Below are 20,348 nucleotides of genomic sequence, written 5' to 3' on the forward strand. Positions count from 1 at the left end.
ACCTCCACACATCCTCCTTGCTGGTGAGGTCGCCAAGGCCTGGGACATGTTTAATCAAAAGTAGGAGCAGCCCAGTCCTGTTATGCCTGTCCTCCCTGAGCTGGCCAGCATTGTGGCATGAAAAAAAGGATGACGCACGAGAGGGCCAGTGAGCCAGTGCTGGAGGGACTTCCAGGGCCAGGAAGGGCTAGTAGGGGTAACATAACAGGAAGGAGCACTTCCTCCCCTTGGATGAAAGGGTCCCTGACACACAACCCATATAAGTACCTGGAAACAGCACCCCGCCCACACAAAGGCCAGACAACTTCCAAAAGTGCTGTCTCTCTACCTCCTTGGCTGTGATATCATTACAGCCTGCTTGAGGTGCTGACCTTACCAGCGGGAAAACACGTGTCCTGCTTTGACAAACTGACCCTGAGAAAGAGAATGTGAGTTCTGCGTGAAATGGTTTTTAACCTGGCAGTGGCATTGATTTTAACAACTGTGGCTTGATTATTTTAAGCATTCTTCCAGTAAGGTAAATAAACAAATAATGCTAATGTGACCTCTAATTTAAAAATCAGGAATCTGAGACTTGGCAGTCTTTTGGGATTAGAAAATATTTGTATCCTACATTACATGATTGTTTCTTGGTCAACTAAAGCAGTGTGCTAAATAGAGTCCCTAAGAATAGAAGCACATTCTCTCCTTTTCTTTTTTTAGATTTTCCTTCCTAAAGCAATAATTTACAAGGAACCAAGAACTTCTCAAACCAGTCTGCGCACAGAGCACCATTCTGCCTTTCAACTTGAAGCTGCTCTGTGGCTACTTTGGACCATGGTTTCTCAAATTCAGCACAATCAACTCCACAGCTGGTTAAGTCTTTGTCTTAAGAGCCTGTATTCTGTATTGTGGGAAGTTTAGTCCCTGTCAACTAGATGACAGTAGCATTTCCCAGTTATTGACCACCAAACACATCCCTTGTTTGGGAGAGTAAAATTGTCCCATGTTGGAAACCCCAGTGGCTCTCATAGTTTTCCTTTGCCCCTCAAACTTACCATTCCTAGGACAAAGTTTCTTTTCTCAGTGGCTCAGTCTAACTCAATAGAGACTGTGGCACCAGGCAGGAGGACTTGGATTATTGGACTAAGTTCCATGGGTTGAGCTCTAGATATCAAGGGGGTGACAGAGATGGGAAGACACCGGGTACCTGAGGTTTCGACTTAGTTAATGATGTTGTGCTCATTCTTCCACCAAATCTTAGATTGGAATTCAAGGTATAAAATGTGTTGCTAGAATTTCTAGTGCCAACATCCAAAGGTTATATTTTGCAGACAATTTATGAAATCCTTGACTGTTTATAGTCTAGCCTCATATTGGAAATTACCATTAACTTGAACTTGTACTAATAAAAGTTATTTACTTATTTATTTTTTTTAACAGACACAAAAAGTTAAAAGACTTCTTTGCTTGCTTTGTGGTTCTGAATAATTGCCTAACTCAGCTCCAGTGATGGAGAAACTGAGGGCCAGAGAGAAGTTATGAGTGAAAGTGCTAGAACAATAACTTAGCAACTTTCTTATGCAACCTTCTGCTTTTACCCAAGCTACTTTGAAATGTGCCATGAAAAGAATGTCACATGTCAATAATAATTTTCCAGAATAGCTGAAATGATAGAACTCTTGTCAAGGGAGAGATGAATTATTTGTTTTCAAACCAATGGAAACCATTCAGAAATATATTAAAAATACCCATTGTATTCCATTGGAGATGAGAGTCTTTAGTTCAAAATAAGCACTTAGATTGATTGGCCTGGAATTTTTTTTTAATCATCTACCCTTTCCAGATATCCCATCTGGGATAATAATATACCTACAACTTGTATACTTATATTTTTTCATTTTAGTGTCCAAAATAAAATAGGTATGTATTTGTATACCAAATTTGTGTACAAATATACCCCACAAGATATTAATATTGCTTAATTGACTATAATATACTAGTGAAGAGAATTAACATAGTCTGTTTTTAAATTTTTAAATCATCTTTTCCAAGTCAATGGCACATCTTGCTCCCACATCATAATATCATTATTTATTTTAACAAATCATCTCTAAAAAAATGGAGTGTAATTTGTGCTGACCTTAGATGATAACCTCTCTGTCAGAAGCAGGAGGAGCTTTCCCTGGCAACTTCTCCAAACCCTTTTCATGACCTTAAACTGCAGGTCTCTTGGCAATTTCTACTAAGCAAACTCCAGTGACTCCTTGCATGTGTGTGTGTGTGTGTGTGTGTGTGTGTGTGTGTTTACACATATTATTGATATAAATTATGATCCAAATTTTTTTCTGATTCTAATTATTTTTGGATAGTAAATAGTGCTTGTGTGGAAACAGAAGCCATTAAAAGAAGAAAAATATAATAGAACAACAGTGAAGAAAGATGTGCTAATTATCCAAGAAATGTCTTTTCCCTTGAATATACAATAGTGTTTGAGCAATTATTTATCAATACTACAAAAAGGAATTTCAAACGATTCAGATCTTTTCATATACAATTACAGTGAGAGGTTCTCATTGTAACTTAAGGGTACCACATTAAAAATTATAGAGAACCTCAGTCAGAGCATAAAGACCAAAGTCAGAACAGAGCTCTGGTTGGTTGGTGTCTATTGAGACCCATAAATCTACTGGGAAGATTTAATAATAAACTTACCTGTCATTTCCAGAGTGTGTAAAAAATATTCAACATTGATGATGGTTATCTTTGTATAATGACATGCAGAATTCAGATAGAGTAGTTAATGTCGCATCTATTAACATGTTAACATGAAAGTTTCCTTTAACAGTGGAATTGGTTAATGGAAACATGATAGGATCTCTCCTGTAGTAAATTTTAAAGGAATTTATCTAAGCATTTCCAGGAATCAGTCTATAGCCTGAGCAAAGGTCTTCTTCCCTATGGGCAAAAAATTTAATTAAATCCTATTTTAAAGTTGCTTTTAGCCCTCTTAATCTAAGTTTTCCCATAAACTTATTGTTATGTTTCATCTTATTTTCACTTTAAATTTCTCTGGTTAGAAAACTTCTGTTATAACCAGGCATAGTGGCAAACACCTATATCCCAGAGACTAGGAAGGCTCAGATGAGACCTTAAAGAACTTAGTGAGGCCCTTTCTCAAAATAAAAAAATAAAAAGAGTTGGAAATTTGGCTCAGTTGTAAAGAACCCTTGAGTTAAAAAAAAAATGTGCGATTTAGCTTTTATATCTGAGGCCCAAAATAAATTTTACTATGAATAGGTTTAAGGTGCATCAGTACATGAAAAATCCTCACCAAATGAACTGAACTATGAGAATCACCTAGTTTTAACTGAATCACGTTTAAGTCCCATTCTCTAAAACTCAAACATACTAAAAATCTCCTTCAGCAAGTCCATAAGTCTAGGATTTCTACTTTTCACACTGATAAAAATGTAGCTTATCTCACAATTGGGCTCCTCCAAACTGGTTCAAAGCTGCTTCCAACCCTGGCTTCTCTGCAGAGGAGAGGTCAGGGAACCAGAAGCAAGAGAGAGGGAATGGACAAGGTAGGCGATGGGAGACAGAGAAGGGATTACCATGGACTGCCACTCACCACCACTGCAGGACGAGATGCTGGGTAAGGGACAGGGCTGCTCATAGTGGAGTCCACAAAGTAGTTCATTCTTCTCTCAGCACCTGTGAAAGAAACATATAGGCTGAGCCCTGGAGTTACTCAGGAATATGAACGAGAACTCCTAGAACGAGGAGTCTTTTAAGGAATCATCCAGCTTACATTTTTGTGAGACAGAGAAGGAAACTGAAATTCAGGAAGATAAGTGACTCACCCATAGCACAGAAGTGGAGCAGATCCCAGACAGAGCCAGCCCCGACAGCAAGACAGTGTGTACAATAGATCAAGTCTGTGTGCTGTAGACAACACACATCAAAAGGATCTACAAAGGCACCTTTTGTAGGATTTCTGGGCAGGGACAGATCCTGTATGTCTTTCTAAAAAAAATGTCCATCTATGTATCTCCTGTTCCCCACCTCTAACCAGATGTGACACATAGCAGGAATTCAATACATACTTGTACCATAAATTAGTTGATAAAGCAATAAATAAAGGATTAGAGAAAAGAAGAATGGAAAAATTTTCTCTAAAGAAAATTGCATGTCAACCAGCACCCCAAGGCACAGATAGAGAGAAACCCTGAAAAAGGGATTGAACTGTATTCATCTTGAAACCAGGAGAAGGGCTATTAAATAACTCTTGTTGAGAGCTATTACCCCCATTGAAGTCTGACTGGCTAGAATGCTTGAGGAATGTTCTGGCTGGAGGGATTTTCCAGCTAGCTGTCAGTCATCAGCAAAATCATTTATATATCAAACATTTTTGTTGACCTAAGTGCTTCCTAGAGTGCATTAGTTCACACACTTTTGTAAATTTAATACCACACACTAAAAAAATATGTCTTTCTTGAATGAATAAGATTAAATTCCTAGGCATATTGTTCAGAGGCCAAATTCCTAGTGTTAGAAAATGACATTTCAACCCTACTGTTTTCTAGGTTGTGTTTGACCTCTTTCATTATTCTTGCAAACCTTTAAAGCACTTGAAACATCTCGATAAAAAGAGTATGAGGATAGGTCTTACATTTGAGTTGCAGCTTTGGTTCACCATCTTGATACAGAATCAATGACATGCTTACTTTCTTCTAAAATGTAATTTAAAAAATAAACAGGTCAACAATATAAAATTATACTAAGAGCTGCAATCACGGAGCCACTAATATCTTATAGTCAAAACATACAAGCTAAAATCCTTCTGAAGTCATGATTTCGCCTAGAGTTATAGGTGCAGGATTTTTGTTGTTGTTGTTGTCATTGTTGTTGTTTTGTTTTGTTTTGTTTTTTTAACTATTTTGCCTTGTTATATTTTCTCCTGAAGGTAGAATGCAGTTCAAACAACTTAAAGAGAAATTTAAAAATGGTCTGGATAGCTAGGCTATGCTAATTAAGATTTCATTCTCCAGTTTTTCAGGGGATTGATTTCTATTGCAACAGATGGCACCCAGGAAGAGCTCCCCAGTAGTGTAGCTGAATGGTAAAAAAGGTCAAAGATGATAGGGTAAGACTTCGTTAACATCAGCCTCCATGGTTGCTAATTCAGTGTCTGTTTCTAAAAATACAGAGCAGCCATCGTGTCTCAGACTCTGAGCTGGGCACTGAGCGTGGAATAATAAGGTGCCACATATTAGTTGATAAAGCAATAAATACATATCATGTAGGTTACCACAGACATGTCTTGATCCCGAATTGTAGAACAGTCTCCATGAACTCCATGGCCTCTTTCTCATTAATGCATTCCTTATTTTTAATCTGAAATTTGAATTTTAAGACCCTAATAAATTATCATCAAAACATATATACCACTTGAATGTTTTGATCTACTCAAAGATGAGACTTAGAAGCTACCTCCATGATTTGTACCATTCTGAGCATAGTTAGACCAAGAACAGATCCCCTGGGGAAAATTTGGTCAGTCTTCCAGGGTCCAGGAGGGCAAATGTTACTATTGGAAATGTCCAGGGATGAGGGATTATTGCTTCATGCAAGCCATTCAACTTTCTGGAGGAAATGTCCTGTCTTGGGAGAATGCCAGTTCATTCAAACAATCAAAACGTCTTATTTCCACCCCAAAAGCCTCAACAATCTCTTGAATATTCGTAGACTGCAGTTACTCATTCAGTAATCATATAGTAGGTTTCCTTTAATGGGAAGGTCTTTGTGCATCCAGTAAATAATTAAGATGTATGTCACTACTACATTCCAGGCACAGTTCTGGGCACTTGAGACACACTAGTAAACAAAGATTCCTGACCCACATGACCCTTAGATTCTACCAGACTCAAAATAATAAAGCTGAGAAATAAAATCTCTATCATCACGCAATAGTGAAGACAAACTCACGTACAACATAATGTGTGTGTGGGGGGGGGAGAAGCAGTTAGTTCTGCTGGGTTCAGGGAATAGGAAATCATGGAAGATTGCTCAGAGCAAGGTGTGACCATAGGGCCTTATGAGTCATCTCTAGATTCCCATAAGCAGCAAAGGGCCTTGACCTTCAGGATGCCTATTTTACTTATATATTTGTAGGAGAGAGGGCTTTTGGACTTGGCAGCAGCATACTGGAGCTTAGCTCAAAGACAACAAGAGTTTCTGTCTGCCAGCCAGACAACACTCCTCCTCACAGTAACATGCTAGGAAAAAGGTTCAGTGGAAATATGTTTTCTCTTCCAATTGACAGAGTGAGGGAGGAAACCTCTGGCCCAACATCTGGTGCATTCTGTGCTGGCCCATATTCTCGACTATATGAATGACATTTCCCTTGGGGAAAAGCCCTTTGCCCAGGGAGGAAACTGAAAAGAGGGAGTTGCCAGGGATCTCAAGGGCTCTCATTGCAGGAAATAACTCTGGGACAGAAATGGATTGCTGCTTTATTATTTTTTGGAGAAAGAAAAAAAGAACCCACCCTTTTTCCACTTGTAGATTGTGACATACAACAGCTGCTGGAGAGCTAAACTCTTTCAAAAGATGCAAAAGGAGTGTTTGGAGTGTGTGTATGTGTGTGTGGAGAGAGAGAGAAAGAGGGAGAGAGAGAGAGAGAGAGAGAGAGAGAGAGAGAGAGAGAGAGAGAGAGAGAGGGAGAGGGAGAGGGAGAGGGAGAGGGAGAGGGAGAGGGAGAGGGAGAGAGAGAGAGAGAGAGAGAGAGAGAGAGAGAGAGAGAGAGAGAGAGAGATTGAGATTGATTCTTATTTGGCGTTTTTTGCCAAAGAGAATTCCCTCCCACATGACAACAGCTTGAACATCAGCTGGACCAGCGTTTTGTCTTGGCACTGCACATGTTTATTACCTAAATGAAAAACAACTGTGTGATTTTAAGATTTACTCCCCAGCTGAGAAGCAGCAGTGAGACCTGTCTGGGTATAGAAATTATTTGAACGCTTAGTAACAGAGGAGTGGAAAGACCTAAGTTCATTTTTCTTGAATGGGACCAGCACCTCCTCCAGAGCACCAGAGAAAATGGTCCCAAGCAAGACTGCCAACTCCATTTCAGAGACTTCCACTCTCCCTCCACCTCCCCAGCCCCTAGCTCAGCAAGCCCCACTGCACCCTCCACTTCTGAACAGGCAGCTCTCTGCTGTTCTCTTAGGACATTCTTATCTTTCTTCCCTTCCCAAATTATGTCTCTGCTAGAAATGTCCCCCATCCTGTTCCCTGGGACTAGTGAACTCCCCGTCCTCAAGGTTTAAGGGTTAGTCTCAGAGGGTTGCTATTCCTGGAAGATTTCCAAACCATCCAGCCGGGGCTAGCTGCTCCTTTTCCATTTTGTGGAGCATGCCATTGGTGTATCACACTGTTTCACCAACACCTCTTTCTATTTGTCCCCTCACTAGATTCTGAGCTACTTGAAGTGAGGTACCCTGACTTTTGTACTTCTACATCTCCAGTACTTGAGACAGATCATGGGCAAAAGAGAAACTCAATGTCTTTATTTTTTAATAGGAAAGATGTAAAGTATCTCTTTAATCCTTTAATTATATGTTGAAACAATGTCTCATCCACATTTTTAGTCTTGTGAGACCAGTTTATTCTTTCATACATTCATCAGTCCATTCACTGATTTAAAGACAGTGAGCACCTCAGGGCTGCTGATCCTGTGAATGGAATGATGAATGTATGAAAGAATAAACTGGTCTCACAAGACAAAATGTAGATGAGATGTGGTTATGTTCATTTCTCAAATTAGAGAATCAGAATAGAGGTCTAGATAAAGACCACTTGAAATAATGAGTTTGTCTTATGATCCATTTCTAAGTGAAAAGTGCTTCCTTCTATTCTCATAGCTATTTAAGGTGACCTTATCCTTTCTCACTGCCCTGTACAAATAGCTGCACCTTTCCCCACTCAGACACTTCCTTGTTTGTTTATTGTCTCCTCCAAGCCCCACCCCATTAGAACTCAAGCTTCTCCAGGGCAGGGACTTAACCCTTCACCGGATCCTAGACCAGTGTTAACAGGAGTTTGGCACATGAACATCAGAGTCTAAGTTAGAAAACCAGTGAGCATCCTTTAATTCATGTAAGTCCTGTTTTTACAGATAAAAACATATGGTTATGTTGTTAAGTAGCACAGCTAAAACCTGACCCTAGGCCTTCAGCATCTATATCTGGGCATCTTACCTTCATCATTCTAGATTTTTAGGTACAAAAAAAAACAAGCAATCCATGGAGAGGGCAAATAATTAACCCTTTGGTTTATGTGAGTGTCTTAGAACTAGTTTTCCATTTGACTCTGGACAGAGTTCTATGTAAAGCATGTGACCATTGCTCCAACTTCCCCGCTTCCCACCCTCTGCAAGCCTTGTAACCAGGCCAGGATCTGCAAGCTGACACTTCCTTTTACCCACATCTCACCAGGGCAGGTTGAGTGACTCACAAACTGTAGAAAAGGTTAGGAGGGAGTGAGAGGGATGTTTGGGGCCAAGGCAGCAGATGGGTAAGAAATCCCAAAGAGATGAGGCCTCAGTCAAGGTTCACATGTGAATTGGTTCACATCAACTCTGACCTGCTTGGCTCTATTTCCACATAACTGTGACATCAATTAAAAGTTTTTCATTTTGAGTTGTCTGCTCTTAAAGGAAAGTCTATGACTTTCAGTAAGTAGCCCAGTAAACCATGCTTTACAATTCTTTTTTGTAAACTCATTTTGCAAAAATTGTTTTATCTTCATTGCAAAAGTTGTTTTAAAATTACATAAAAGACTCAAATGGACATCAAAATCTCTTGAAATCCCACCATACAGACATAATTATACTAATTTTTGTCCAACATTCTTCTATATATTTTAATGTAATATAGATATATAGAACACATACATGTCATCATAATTTTTCCATCAGATTATTCTCTACATGCTATTTACAATCTGCATTTTCATTGTTATGATATAATGCAATGAAAAAATTTTATGTCAATAAATATACCTTTATACTCTAGAGTCTAAGACTGTCAAGCATTGTATTGTATGTATGCAGCACACTTTTCTTAATGAGCCCTTACTATTATATATTGTCTTCAATTCTCCATCACTATAAAAATTTCTAAAATATTTTATATGCACATTAAATGCCTAAAAATAGTATTTTGGGGACAAATAATGTATACATTCTCTATTTCAATATATTAACTGCATTCTATAACAGATAATCCAAATTTATACTGACATGGACAAAGTCTGGTGTTTTCAATTTGAACTTGCCCTCTAGACTTCATGTTAGCTTCACAGGCTAGGAATTATGGGACAACCTCTCCTGGTTATGAAGATTACATGGGGAAGACAAAAGTTCAAGAAGCTGTGGCAGAACATTGCCAATTTTATTTTTTCTCCTTTCCTCTTGGAAAGCTATATGAAATTTCAGTAGATTTACAACTAGCATTTCTATTTGATATCAACAATTTAGGTTTCTCATCAATTTATATAAAAAGATATGCTTTTGGCTTGGAATGCAGAAGAGAGTGAGTTTGACTTCCAAAAGGACTGTCATTTAAAGGAAACACCCATGTTACCTAGGCTACTTCTTTAATCTAGAATGTAGAGACTTTCAATTTCTTCCTTCTGAATACAATGATCCCTTGGTACCCAAAGGAGTTTGATTCCAGAAAATCACCCTATCCTAAACTACCAAAATCTGTGAATGCATAAGTTCTTTATATAAAATGATATAGTACGTGCTTATAACCATTCATATCCTTCTATGATACTTTATATCACCTTTATGTTGTTTGTGATACTAATACAACATAAATGTTATACTAAATGGTTGTTATCCTATGTTATTTAGGGATTAGTGACAAGAAAAGAAATATGTACATGTTCTGTACAGTTGCATATTTTTCAAATACTTTTGATTGATGGTTGGTAGAATCTGAGGAAACAGAGCCAATTATAGCATATGAACATGTTTTTTAGAGACTTGGATCACTGCCTCTTTCAGATAGCTTTCTCTGATATTCCTGGGCAGCTACATGGACATTTTTGATCCTCCTCCTGGAGTTTACTCTACAATGTAAGAAAGTCATAATACTTCTGTATATAGGTCTATTTCTGCTCCTAAATTCTAGGTTACTTTACAGTAGGTATGGTGTTTTTTTAGATGGTGTATATATACATGCAGTACATGTTTTTTAAAGTGAATTTACTTGAAATGGAATTGGTATGTACAATAGTTCACATTTCAGAGCTTGAATATATCCAAGAGGCTAAAGATATCTTTGTAACGAAATAGAAGTTTTTTTGCCTTAACAAATTGGGTCCACGCATAACCCTAAGAGTAGGCTTCTGAAATAACTATAAGCACAACCATAATATTTGTGTGAACTAATCAATCTACCAGAGTGATTTTTCTCTATTCTCCTCCATTGTTTTCTACTTCCCATGCATAGTCCATCTGAATTTCTTGAGTGATTTTAGAAGATGTTTTCTATAATATGTCAGTACAACAAAAGCTACTATGTTCAATTTCTAAGAACTTGATTTTAAAAGAAGTCCTATTTAGATAACTGAACATTCTTCATCCTCCTGTAAGGAAACTTTGTTATTACAATTTAAAAAAATGGTTAGAATTAAAAGTGGTTTCTCTGTCTTGTTCCTAAATCTATAAGAACCTCATCTTCTTGACCAAGTATTCTAACATTACAATACTAAGCATTCTTTCTTACTCTGAGTACCCAGCAGACCAATAAAAGTGATGCTCTGCTCCTCTCCCATCCTTTCTCTCTATCCAATCTAATGTGACACACTTTTTTTTTCTTTTTCTCATCTAAGATAGGAAAAGGAAGAATACTAAAAGATTTTTATATGCAAATTGCAAATACATGCAAACAAATAATAATCTTTCTATTTGGGAAGTATGCCCTTACTGACTTCATGTTATGATAATATTCCAGGGGCTCTTTCGAATTAGACTTTTTTCATTAGTGAGGGAACTACCTCCATTTTTATTTCTTAAAAAAAAAAAAAAACTCTTCTCAGATTCTAGCTTTCAGTGTAAAATTTCTCAGAAAAATTATATTTGTGTTTAAAAACATATTTGTGACTGTACCAAAGAGAGGAAGCAGTTAAAAGTTCCATACAGGTCTAGGCTTAACTTCCCTTCTTCTCACTTCTTCCTCCAGAAACAAAGACTGGGTCGTTAGAATTCAGCTAAAAATTCTGTACTTAATGTAAGAGGCAAAATCTAATACCAGCTTGACTCCTCAAATTGAGTGTGACTCTCACTTATAGGATTTTAAACTACTAGTTGACCTGGGCAGAAGTCTCTTCAAAGCAACAAGAAAGAAAAGCAAATAATAAATTTTCACTACCAATCAAAACTACCCTAATATACCATCTCACTCCAGTAAGATTGGCAGCCATTATGAAGTCAAACAACAATAAGTGCTGGTGAGGATGTGGGGAAAAGGGTACACTTATACATTGCTGGTGGGACTGCAAATTGGTGTGGCCAATTTGGAAAGCAGTATGGAGATTCCTTGGAAAGCTGGGAATGGAACCACATTTGACCCAGCTATTCCCCTTCTTGGACTATTTCCTAAAGACCTTAAAAGAGCATACTATAGGGATACTGCTACATCGATGCTCATAGCAGCACAATTCACAATAGCTAGACTGTAGATGAATGGATAAAAAAAATGTGGCATTTATACACAATGGAGTACTACTCAGCACTAAAAAAATGACAAAATCAAGGCATTTGCAGGGAAATGGATGGCATTAGAGCAGATTATGCTAAGTGAAGCTAGCCAATCCCTAAAAAACAAATGCCAAATGTCATCTTTGATATAAGGAGAGCAACTAAGAACAGAGCAGGGAGGAAGAGCATGAGAAGAAGATCACCATTAAACAGGGACGAGACAGGGGAGGGAAAGGGAGAGAGAAGGGAAATTGCATGGAAATGGAAGGAGACTCTCATTGTTATACAAAATTACATACAAGAGGAAGTGAGGAGAAAGGGTAAAAAAAATAAGAGAGAGAAATGAATTACAGTAGATGGGGTAGAGAGAGAAGATGGGAGGGGAGGGGAGGGGAGGGAGGGGGGATAGTAGAGGATAGGAAAGGCAGCAGAATACAACATACACTAGTATGGCAGTATGTAAAAAAGTGGATGTGTAACCGATGTGATTCTGCAATCTGTATACGGGGTAAAAATGGGAGTTCATAATCCGCTTGAATCAAATGTACGAAATATGATACGTCAAGAGCTTTGTAATGTTTTGAACAACTAATAATAATTTTTTTTAAAAAAAGAAAAATCTCCCAACTAAGCACAACATTTTCAAGTCTGGTATGAATGCACATAGCTCAACTAATCTGACTCAGAATATACTGAAATGGATTATGTCTGAGAAACCAGCCTCTACCTCAGAGCAAAGCCTGTCCAAGGAAAGGGATGTAACCCTTGTCCTTGGAAAGACCCACAGAGCACTCCTAGGCACATACCCACCCTGCTGAATTGTTTATCTACAAATAACAGGAGAGATCTGTGGAGCTAGGTGTCTCTGACTCAGTTAGGCAAGGTGAGAGGATCCATAGCAGCCCCCTAGCAACCACCAATCAGCATGAGTCAGGGAAATACCTGGGATGTCAGATGACCCTCCCAGTAGTTTATGGTGGTTGATAACATGTTGGGAAACCATGTAGTTCAGCACGTACACCCCTCGTGGCTTAAACCAATCAGTTCAAACGAATCTCCCTCTTGTACTAACCAATCACCCCTACCCAACTTGTTCCTGCCAGTGAATGTGCTAATCAATGTTAAGAGTTGTTGTTTGATTTTCCCATGGTGTGTGATGATTTGCTAAGAGATGCTGTGATGTACGTGAGGTCCCTGCCTTCCCCTAAGAGTGTATAAAACTGCTGCAAACCCTGAGCTCGGGGCCTCTCAGCGTCACCAGTTGCTGTGTGCACGCGGAGGACGGAGCTAGCTCGCAATAAACACCTCTTTGCTGCTTACATCGATCTTGGTCTCTGGTGGTCTTTTGGGAGTCTCGAATTTGAGTATAACATGTCTTTATAATATTACAAAAGTAGATTGTTTTATACTTCCTTGAGAAGTAGGTCACTACTGTCTCCCCCCAACAAAAAAATAGAGATAAAAGATGCCTTTAAGGGGCTGGGGATGTGGCTCAGGCGGTAACGCGCTCGCCTGGCATGCATGCAGCCCGGGTTCGATCCTCAGCACCACATACCAACAAAGATGTTGTGTCTGCCGAGAACTAAAAAATAAATATTAAAAATAAAATTCTCTCTCTCTCTAAAAAAAAAAAAAAAAAAGATGCCTTTACTCCAATGTACCATGATAGTTAGGAAACAAGGAGTACTACATATTTTTGCATTTCCTCCTGGATGGAAAGTGTTCCCTCACCATCACACTGTTGGAGCACATTGTCAACAACAGGCATGAAGGTAACACTTCTCATAAGCATCAAGGGAGTACATTAAAACTGCCAACTCTAGGGGGCTGGAGATGTGACTCAAGCAGTAGCGCGCTCGCCTGGCATGTGCAGGGCGCTGGGTTCAATCCTCAGCACCACGTAAAAATAAAATAAAGATGTAGTTTCCACCAAAAACTGAAAAATAAATATTTAAAAAAATGTCTCTTGCTCTCTCTTAAAAACAAAACAAAAATGCCAACTCTAATATGTCAAGGAATTTATCCAGAGAATGCTGAACCTAGTCTCTGAAACTTGTCAGAAACTAACTACTACTTCTAGTCTATCAGCCCTGGGCTGAGGTGGCTGAGGTTGTAGCTCAATGGTAGAGCACATGCCTAGCATAGGCAGGGCCTTGGGCTCAATCACCAGCACTGGGGGTAAAAAATCTAGTGTATCAACTTTGTTGGTAAAGATGGCGCCCGGAGCGCTTCTCTTCCGGGAGCTCAGGTCCATGACGCACTGAATGGTGCGCGAACCCTCACCTCCAATCCCTGTGAATGGCTCGAACTTTGAATGGCGCACCTCCAAACTCTGAAGTGGCGCGAATTCATGGACACTGAAGAAGTAACAGCTCGCTTGCCTTGCTCCTCCTCATCCTGGGTTAAGCCCATAAATATCAACACCCCATTCGCGCTCTCTCTCTTACTCTCCTCTGTCTCTTCCCCCTCTCCTCTCTCTTTCTCTCTCTCTCTCTCTCTCCCCACCCCCCTCTCTTGTGCGACTGCCAGCTATGGTCCTGCTAATAAAAATCTCATCTCCGACAGGTTGTTTTGGCTTGTCGAGTTTACAGAGGTTTTTCCACCGTTCCTACATACTTCATGTGGAAACATCCTCTGAAAGATCAAGGACAACATTCAATGAATTGCTTCATAGTAAAAGTGGTCATCTCTGATGCTGAAATTCTATTCTTCATGCCTGTGTTTGACCATGAAATTCAACAAATGATCACACTTGGCCTTCAGACATATTCCAGTGCCATGAATATGTTGGGTACTCATAACTAACTGAATAAGTAAGTTACAATTGTTCTTTACAAAGAACCCGTAAACCAAAAAGAATAGAGGAATGAAGTACTCTTTGCTTCCTAATAATGGAAGTAGTCTAGGTCGGGATATAAAAGATTCTTGACTGAGTCCAATCTGAAGGTCTGGAAGACTGAAAATGTCAACACTCACCCAATGGGTAACAAAGAAATCCCTGAAAGCCTAAAATTCTAAGTAATTTCCTTTTGACCCATAGTGTGTGGACTATGTGGGATTTAATCTAAAATAGATTTGGTTCTGGTTCTAAAAGAGTCTCAACAAAACTGAGATTCACCACAAATAGAGAGATTGAGAAAAAAATTAAAAGATACTAGATTGTTTTAATAATGTCCCGATAAAATTGAACTAAAAGATGCCAACTAACTTAGATCCCCCAAATTTTGAAAGTAACTTTTTGGACTGTGTCTTATTGTGATTTTCATGATGGAGTTTCATTTGTTTTATTGCCCAAATTGTAAGGTTCCAATTTCTCAGTATAATGCCAAACAGCTTGCTGGCATTCTTCTACAAAGAGGGATTTTGAAAATTCAATGAATTTTGGAGTTGGAAAAAAAATTCATCAAGTTGGTTCATTTTTTGTTTGAATGAATCTATCCCCGAGAGTTTCCATGTTGGGCAAGCTCTCTGGAGTTAGACTATGGGTGAAAGCAGAGCCCCTTAGTAATCGCCAAATTTCTTCACAGTCTTAGTGAAGACTATAAAGTGAAGATAATACCAACTGTTTGGGGACTATTGAAAAGGATTATACAAATGAAAGTACTTAGCAAAGCACTTTACATATGGTGAAATTGTCAATAAATTGCTCTTATTATTGCTATTTTATTAATAGTTGCCTGTCACTTAGTAAGCAGTCACTAGTAGTAGCAATAGTAATTTTTTATTAGTTCTTATTTTTACCACCCAAGGTAACAGAGGCTATTTATTTAAAAATTAAAGCTAGAATTCGGATGAAAAGTAACCGAGGCTCTATTCAAGAATTAAAGGGCTGGGGATATAGTTCAGTTGGTAGAGTGCTTGCCTCACATGCACAAACCCTGGGTTCAACCCCTAGCACCAGAAAAAAAAAAAAATTAAAGCTAGCATTCTCACCACTTTTTTAAGGATTTGCATTTAAATCTCAAAAAGGATTCTCTTTAATAATCACAGGTTGAGTAGTGTTTATCAAAAACTTTGCAGAAGAAAAGAGCCAAGATTTCTGTGGAATGGCAGTCAGTTTGTACCATTGTTATGTATAAAACCAAGAAGTAAGCATTTTTCTTACAGCACTCCGAACTCATAGAAAGATTGCTTAGCACAAATGGGGAACTACTGCAGCTTACCGAGTAAAACCAACATCTTTTTGATATAAATGTCAATCTTTTGTTGAGTAACACTGTAACTATAAATATAAGGAAGTAGTAAATTGCTCTGGAAAACATTGCATTTTTCTGTTTGTTCAGTTTCTTTCCCTTTCTTTCCTTCCTTCTTTCTTTCTTTCTTTCTCTGTGTTTCTTTCTTTCTTTCTCTCTCACTTTCTTTCTCTCTCACTTTCTTTCTCTTTCTTTCTTTCTTTCTTTCTTTCTTTCTTTCTTTCTTTCTTTCTTTCTTTCATTCTTGTTTTCCTGTAAAGTAGTGCCACCCAAACTATAATATGCATATGAATTACCCCAGGATTCTGTTACAAAGCCAAATCCATGTGGTCTGGACTGGATGCTGCAGGTCATAAGATCTCACCTTGAGAAGCAAGGCAGTGGCTGTACTTATATGATCACATTTCTGAGTATTTTTAACAATATCATGTTTATTTTGGGAGGCACAAGCCTACTGAGAAACAGACCAGAAGACATCTGTACCAACGCTGAAGCATTTGGCAATCTAATGTGCAATACAAACCTGGCTGGAGAAGCTCAAGTGGCTTTGGACCTCTCTGGGCTTCTCAAACTACCTGCCAGATGATGGCCACTTCTGACAAAGCTTCTGGTCTTTCTGAAGAAGCCCTGGTTTTATTTCTATAGTCTCTTATATCAAGAATATGGCAATGGGGCTCTCCCCATCCACAGAAATCATTTGGGTTAAGGATCACCGAAGTACCAAAAATGCTTTTCCTTCCATTTTTCACGATTTTAAAAGTCTCAAATTTGGGGAGACTTCTTTTTGTTTTGCAATCTTTTCTACATCTGGAGTTATTTAAAATTGAAAAGTTTAAAAAAAAATCTAAAAAGTCTAAAATCCTAGTATTTTCTACATCTCTTGAAAACCCTTATTTGTCCCCATAGAGTATTTTCCTAATATATTCAATGACATTTGTCACAAGACAGATCAGTTTACTAATCCAAGCAAATAGAGAGACCCTGTAACCTTCTTCTAGAGTCAGTGTCTTTTTATTTATTTGTTTGTTTATTTTTGATACTGGGGATTGAACACATGGCACTTTACCCCAAGCTGCATTCCCAGTCCTTTTTATTTTGAGACAATGTCTCTGTAAATTGCTGAGGCTAGTCTTGAACTTGGGATCCTTCTGTCTCAGTCTCTGGAGTTGCTGAAATTACAGATGTGTGCTAGCATGCTCAGTCAGCGTCAGTGTCTTCTTGATAATGAATACTTAATCCACAGATTTTCCTTCAGAAAATAGGCCTAATCCATGGTATTCTCCCAAATAAGCAGAAAAATCCAGCCTAAATTAGAGTGTCTCAGAGTTCCTTAGAATCCTATGACATGAGATTCCAGTCACAAGCTCTGGGCTCACATCCCCTTGACTCTAATCAGGGTCCCACCACGAACCCACACAAACCATCTAGCAAAGTCAGTGGAACACACCAACCTCTCAATAAACATTAGCAATTACAATCCTTCCTCAGGTAAAGTGGAGGAAACCAGAGATGATAGGCAGAGAATCAGTTAGATTAAAAGACTGAGTTCCATAAAACTACATTTTCAGTTGAGTAAAGATAAAGGAGATGTAAAAAAAAAAAAAAAAGTTGTCTCCTTATCTCAGTTTCCCCAGGATTGAAGAAATTTGCAAGATTTGCCTCAAATGCCACTAAATTGCTGTATAACCATTGATTTTATTCAAATACTAAATACTTTTTTTATTTCAAAAGAGAATTCAAAAGGGAGAGAGAGGGAGGAAAGAAGAAAGAAAGAAATGAGGGAAGGAAAGAAAGAAGAGAGAGGAAAGGGAGACAGGAGCCCCAGCTTTTAGGATGTATCCATTTCTTCCGCTTTTTGATGTGAATGATTACTCATTGGTGTGTATGAGTAATCAGAAAAGGATAGCAGGTATGGGGGGAAAAACTGTTCACCAATAAATAAGACCATGAGGTACAGTAGAATTTGAGTTAGCTCAATAGCCCGTGCACGGAAGCTCTCTGTGCAATCAGAGAAAGATCTATCTGTAGGTGCCAATGGTGTTTCCAAAGCATTTGCTTTCTTCTGCCTCTCAGCCCTTCAGGGACCCAGTTTCTTAGCACATTTCTTCAAACTTTCCTGGGCCCATTGACACTTTTATTATTCCAAGTTCTGCAATATTTACTTCTAGTCGCTCACCTCTTAGAACAAGGTGGGGCACAAATATCATTCATATTTTAGAGATGAAGAAAATAAGGCACAGTTATGTTCAATAACTTGATCTAAGTTATAAAGTTGATCTCTCAGAGAGAGGCCAAATGCACAGCCACTTTCCCAAATCCAAATTCAGAGGAGGTACTAGTTCTGATCCTACTTGCCTTTGAATGCCTATCTGTACCTAGGATAGGTAACTGGCCCAGACCCATGCTCTCAGTCGATTCTCAAAGGTCACAGATGGCCAGATGTTCAAGGATCTCGCCCCTTTATACACTGGTCTAGGACCTCCTTGCACTTCTAGCAACTAGCACTTCTGTGCAGGAGCCTGTCAGGTTGCCCCTCCAGAATCAGACTCCCTTCCCACATCCTCAGCAGGGGAACCAGGAGGAACCAGGACGGAAGAGGCTACGCAGCAGCCTCCACTGTTTGTTATTTCATTACTGAGCTGGCAAGGATGGACGTTGTTGATTTACCATTAGAAGCAGCATGCTTCTTCAAATATTAATATTAATAACTACAATACCCGAACACATGAAAAGACCTTTTCATCTTCAAAGCACTTTTCAGACATTAACTCATTAGCTCTCCTTTCCTCTCTATTCAGGAACACCAGGTAAGTAGAGTCTCAACAGTAACAGTGGCTGCCCTCCCCGCAGAATCCATATCTACCAAGGCTTTTCTCTTGAGATAAAAAAAAAAAGAGAGAGAGAGAGAGAGGTGAAGCAATCCAGAACCACAACTGATGAAAGGGTTAAAGTGTCAGCAATTCTACAAATCAAATGGAGCTGCCAGAGTTATCATTTTAGGATCTGGATTTCCTGTTGTTTAACAAATGCCTCCATGCCCGCCACCCCACCCCAAGCACGCCTGCAGCAGCGGTATAAAGTAGGAAGAAAAATGGCCTTGGAATTAAAAAGTAAAAGAAGAAAGCTAATAAAGAAAACCTTGAACGCCTTGATCTCAGTAACCCAGCATCTTTCCCACCATTCGCTCACTGAAAATACTACTTTCAAAGGCGGTAACTGAAACACTTTTAACCGTAGATGAGAAGACACAGACAAAGTGGAATGGCTGGATACAACCAGTGAATGAAGAGAAATTGCCACTCGCGCAACCCCTGCTTCTCTGTACTGACCGCTGGAGTCCAGCCCTCCAACACTGGGAAGAATGCTCCCCTGAGTGGAGACTCCCCCTGCCTACCCACATGCACCACATTGCAACTACAGCCCAAAGGATTGGTAGGTAGACCCCTGGGGAACGGGAGTCCAAAAACAGGGTGGGAGGAATACCCTACATGCTAGTTTGCCTTACAAGACTCAAACCTGCAGCATTTTCCTTTCTACAAAAGCATTTCATTAAGATGCTAGGGAAAAGAAAAAAGTAAAACAATAGGCACTAGTAGTGAAAGAGGAAAAAGAAAGGCATTTCTATGTTGAACTACAGTTTTATTTCTTTGGAAGTGCTGCAGTCTGGGAAGAAAACTCAGAGCTTGTGACAAGTGATCTGCGAAGATCTAAAATGTGCATGATTTTGCTTTTTTTTTTTTTTTTTTTTTGACAGGCAATCTTGATTTCAGACTATTCTAAGAAGGGAAGAACGTATTTTTGAAAAATAGTATTAAACAATTGAATGGATGTTAAGAAAGATTTTTTAAAAGAGGAAGAGAAAACTGCTTGTATCCTGAAAGTTTCCATTGATTTTCTTTTTAATTACACAAGGTGGGGGGCAAGAAAAAGAAAACGGAAGGAAAAGTTTTAAGCAGAAACTCACACCTCACTTACTACTTTGCCGGAGAGACAGTGAAGAATAGCTACGGAGCGGAGCGAGGTTTCCTCAAGGTCTGCGGTCTCTTTCCAACTACCTGCGGGAATCCTCTGCTCCGAGGCTAAAGAGGATGCAAAGACCACAATGTTCCTAATAGAGCTGCCTCTTAAATTGGGGGGTGTGGTCAAGTCAGGGAAAGCTAGAGAAAAGGCGGTCTTCCATTAGCCCTGGCACCAGGGTAGCATTCCGTACCACAGGCACTGTGGTTCAAAGGGACTTGGGCATCACCAAATCACACCTTATTTTTTGATCCTTCAAATTATTCTCCAGTTAAATATAATTCAGCCTTGGGGAGAAGTGATGAGGGAGATGAAAAAAAGGGAATTCTGAAGGATCACACTGATTCTTATCATTAGGATGCATTAGATTTACTTTCTCCTGG

The 20,348-nt window shown here is 39.0% G+C and overlaps 1 protein-coding gene across 3 annotated transcripts in view; it reads right to left on the minus strand.

Moving 5' to 3' along the window:
- Ets1 (ETS proto-oncogene 1, transcription factor) overlaps positions 1-20,043 on the minus strand; it is a 130,162-nt gene extending 110,119 nt beyond the window's left edge. For 2 of the 3 annotated variants that reach the window (XM_040285541.2, XM_040285538.2), the window contains exons 1-2: positions 19,924-20,043; positions 3,614-3,696 (exon numbers count right to left, since the gene is read on the minus strand). In XM_040285541.2, the coding sequence (XP_040141475.2) occupies positions 3,614-3,682 (69 nt within the window). In that variant the 5' untranslated portion in view covers positions 3,683-3,696; positions 19,924-20,043. Of the gene's footprint in view, positions 1-3,613; positions 3,697-19,914 lie in introns of all 3 variants that reach the window. The other variant, XM_040285539.2, reaches the window with a different exon arrangement.
- Positions 20,044-20,348: the final 305 nt, after the last annotated feature.

Source organism: Ictidomys tridecemlineatus, chromosome 4 (genome assembly GCF_052094955.1).
Source record: "Ictidomys tridecemlineatus isolate mIctTri1 chromosome 4, mIctTri1.hap1, whole genome shotgun sequence".
NCBI classification, from domain to species: Eukaryota; Metazoa; Chordata; class Mammalia; order Rodentia; family Sciuridae; genus Ictidomys; species Ictidomys tridecemlineatus.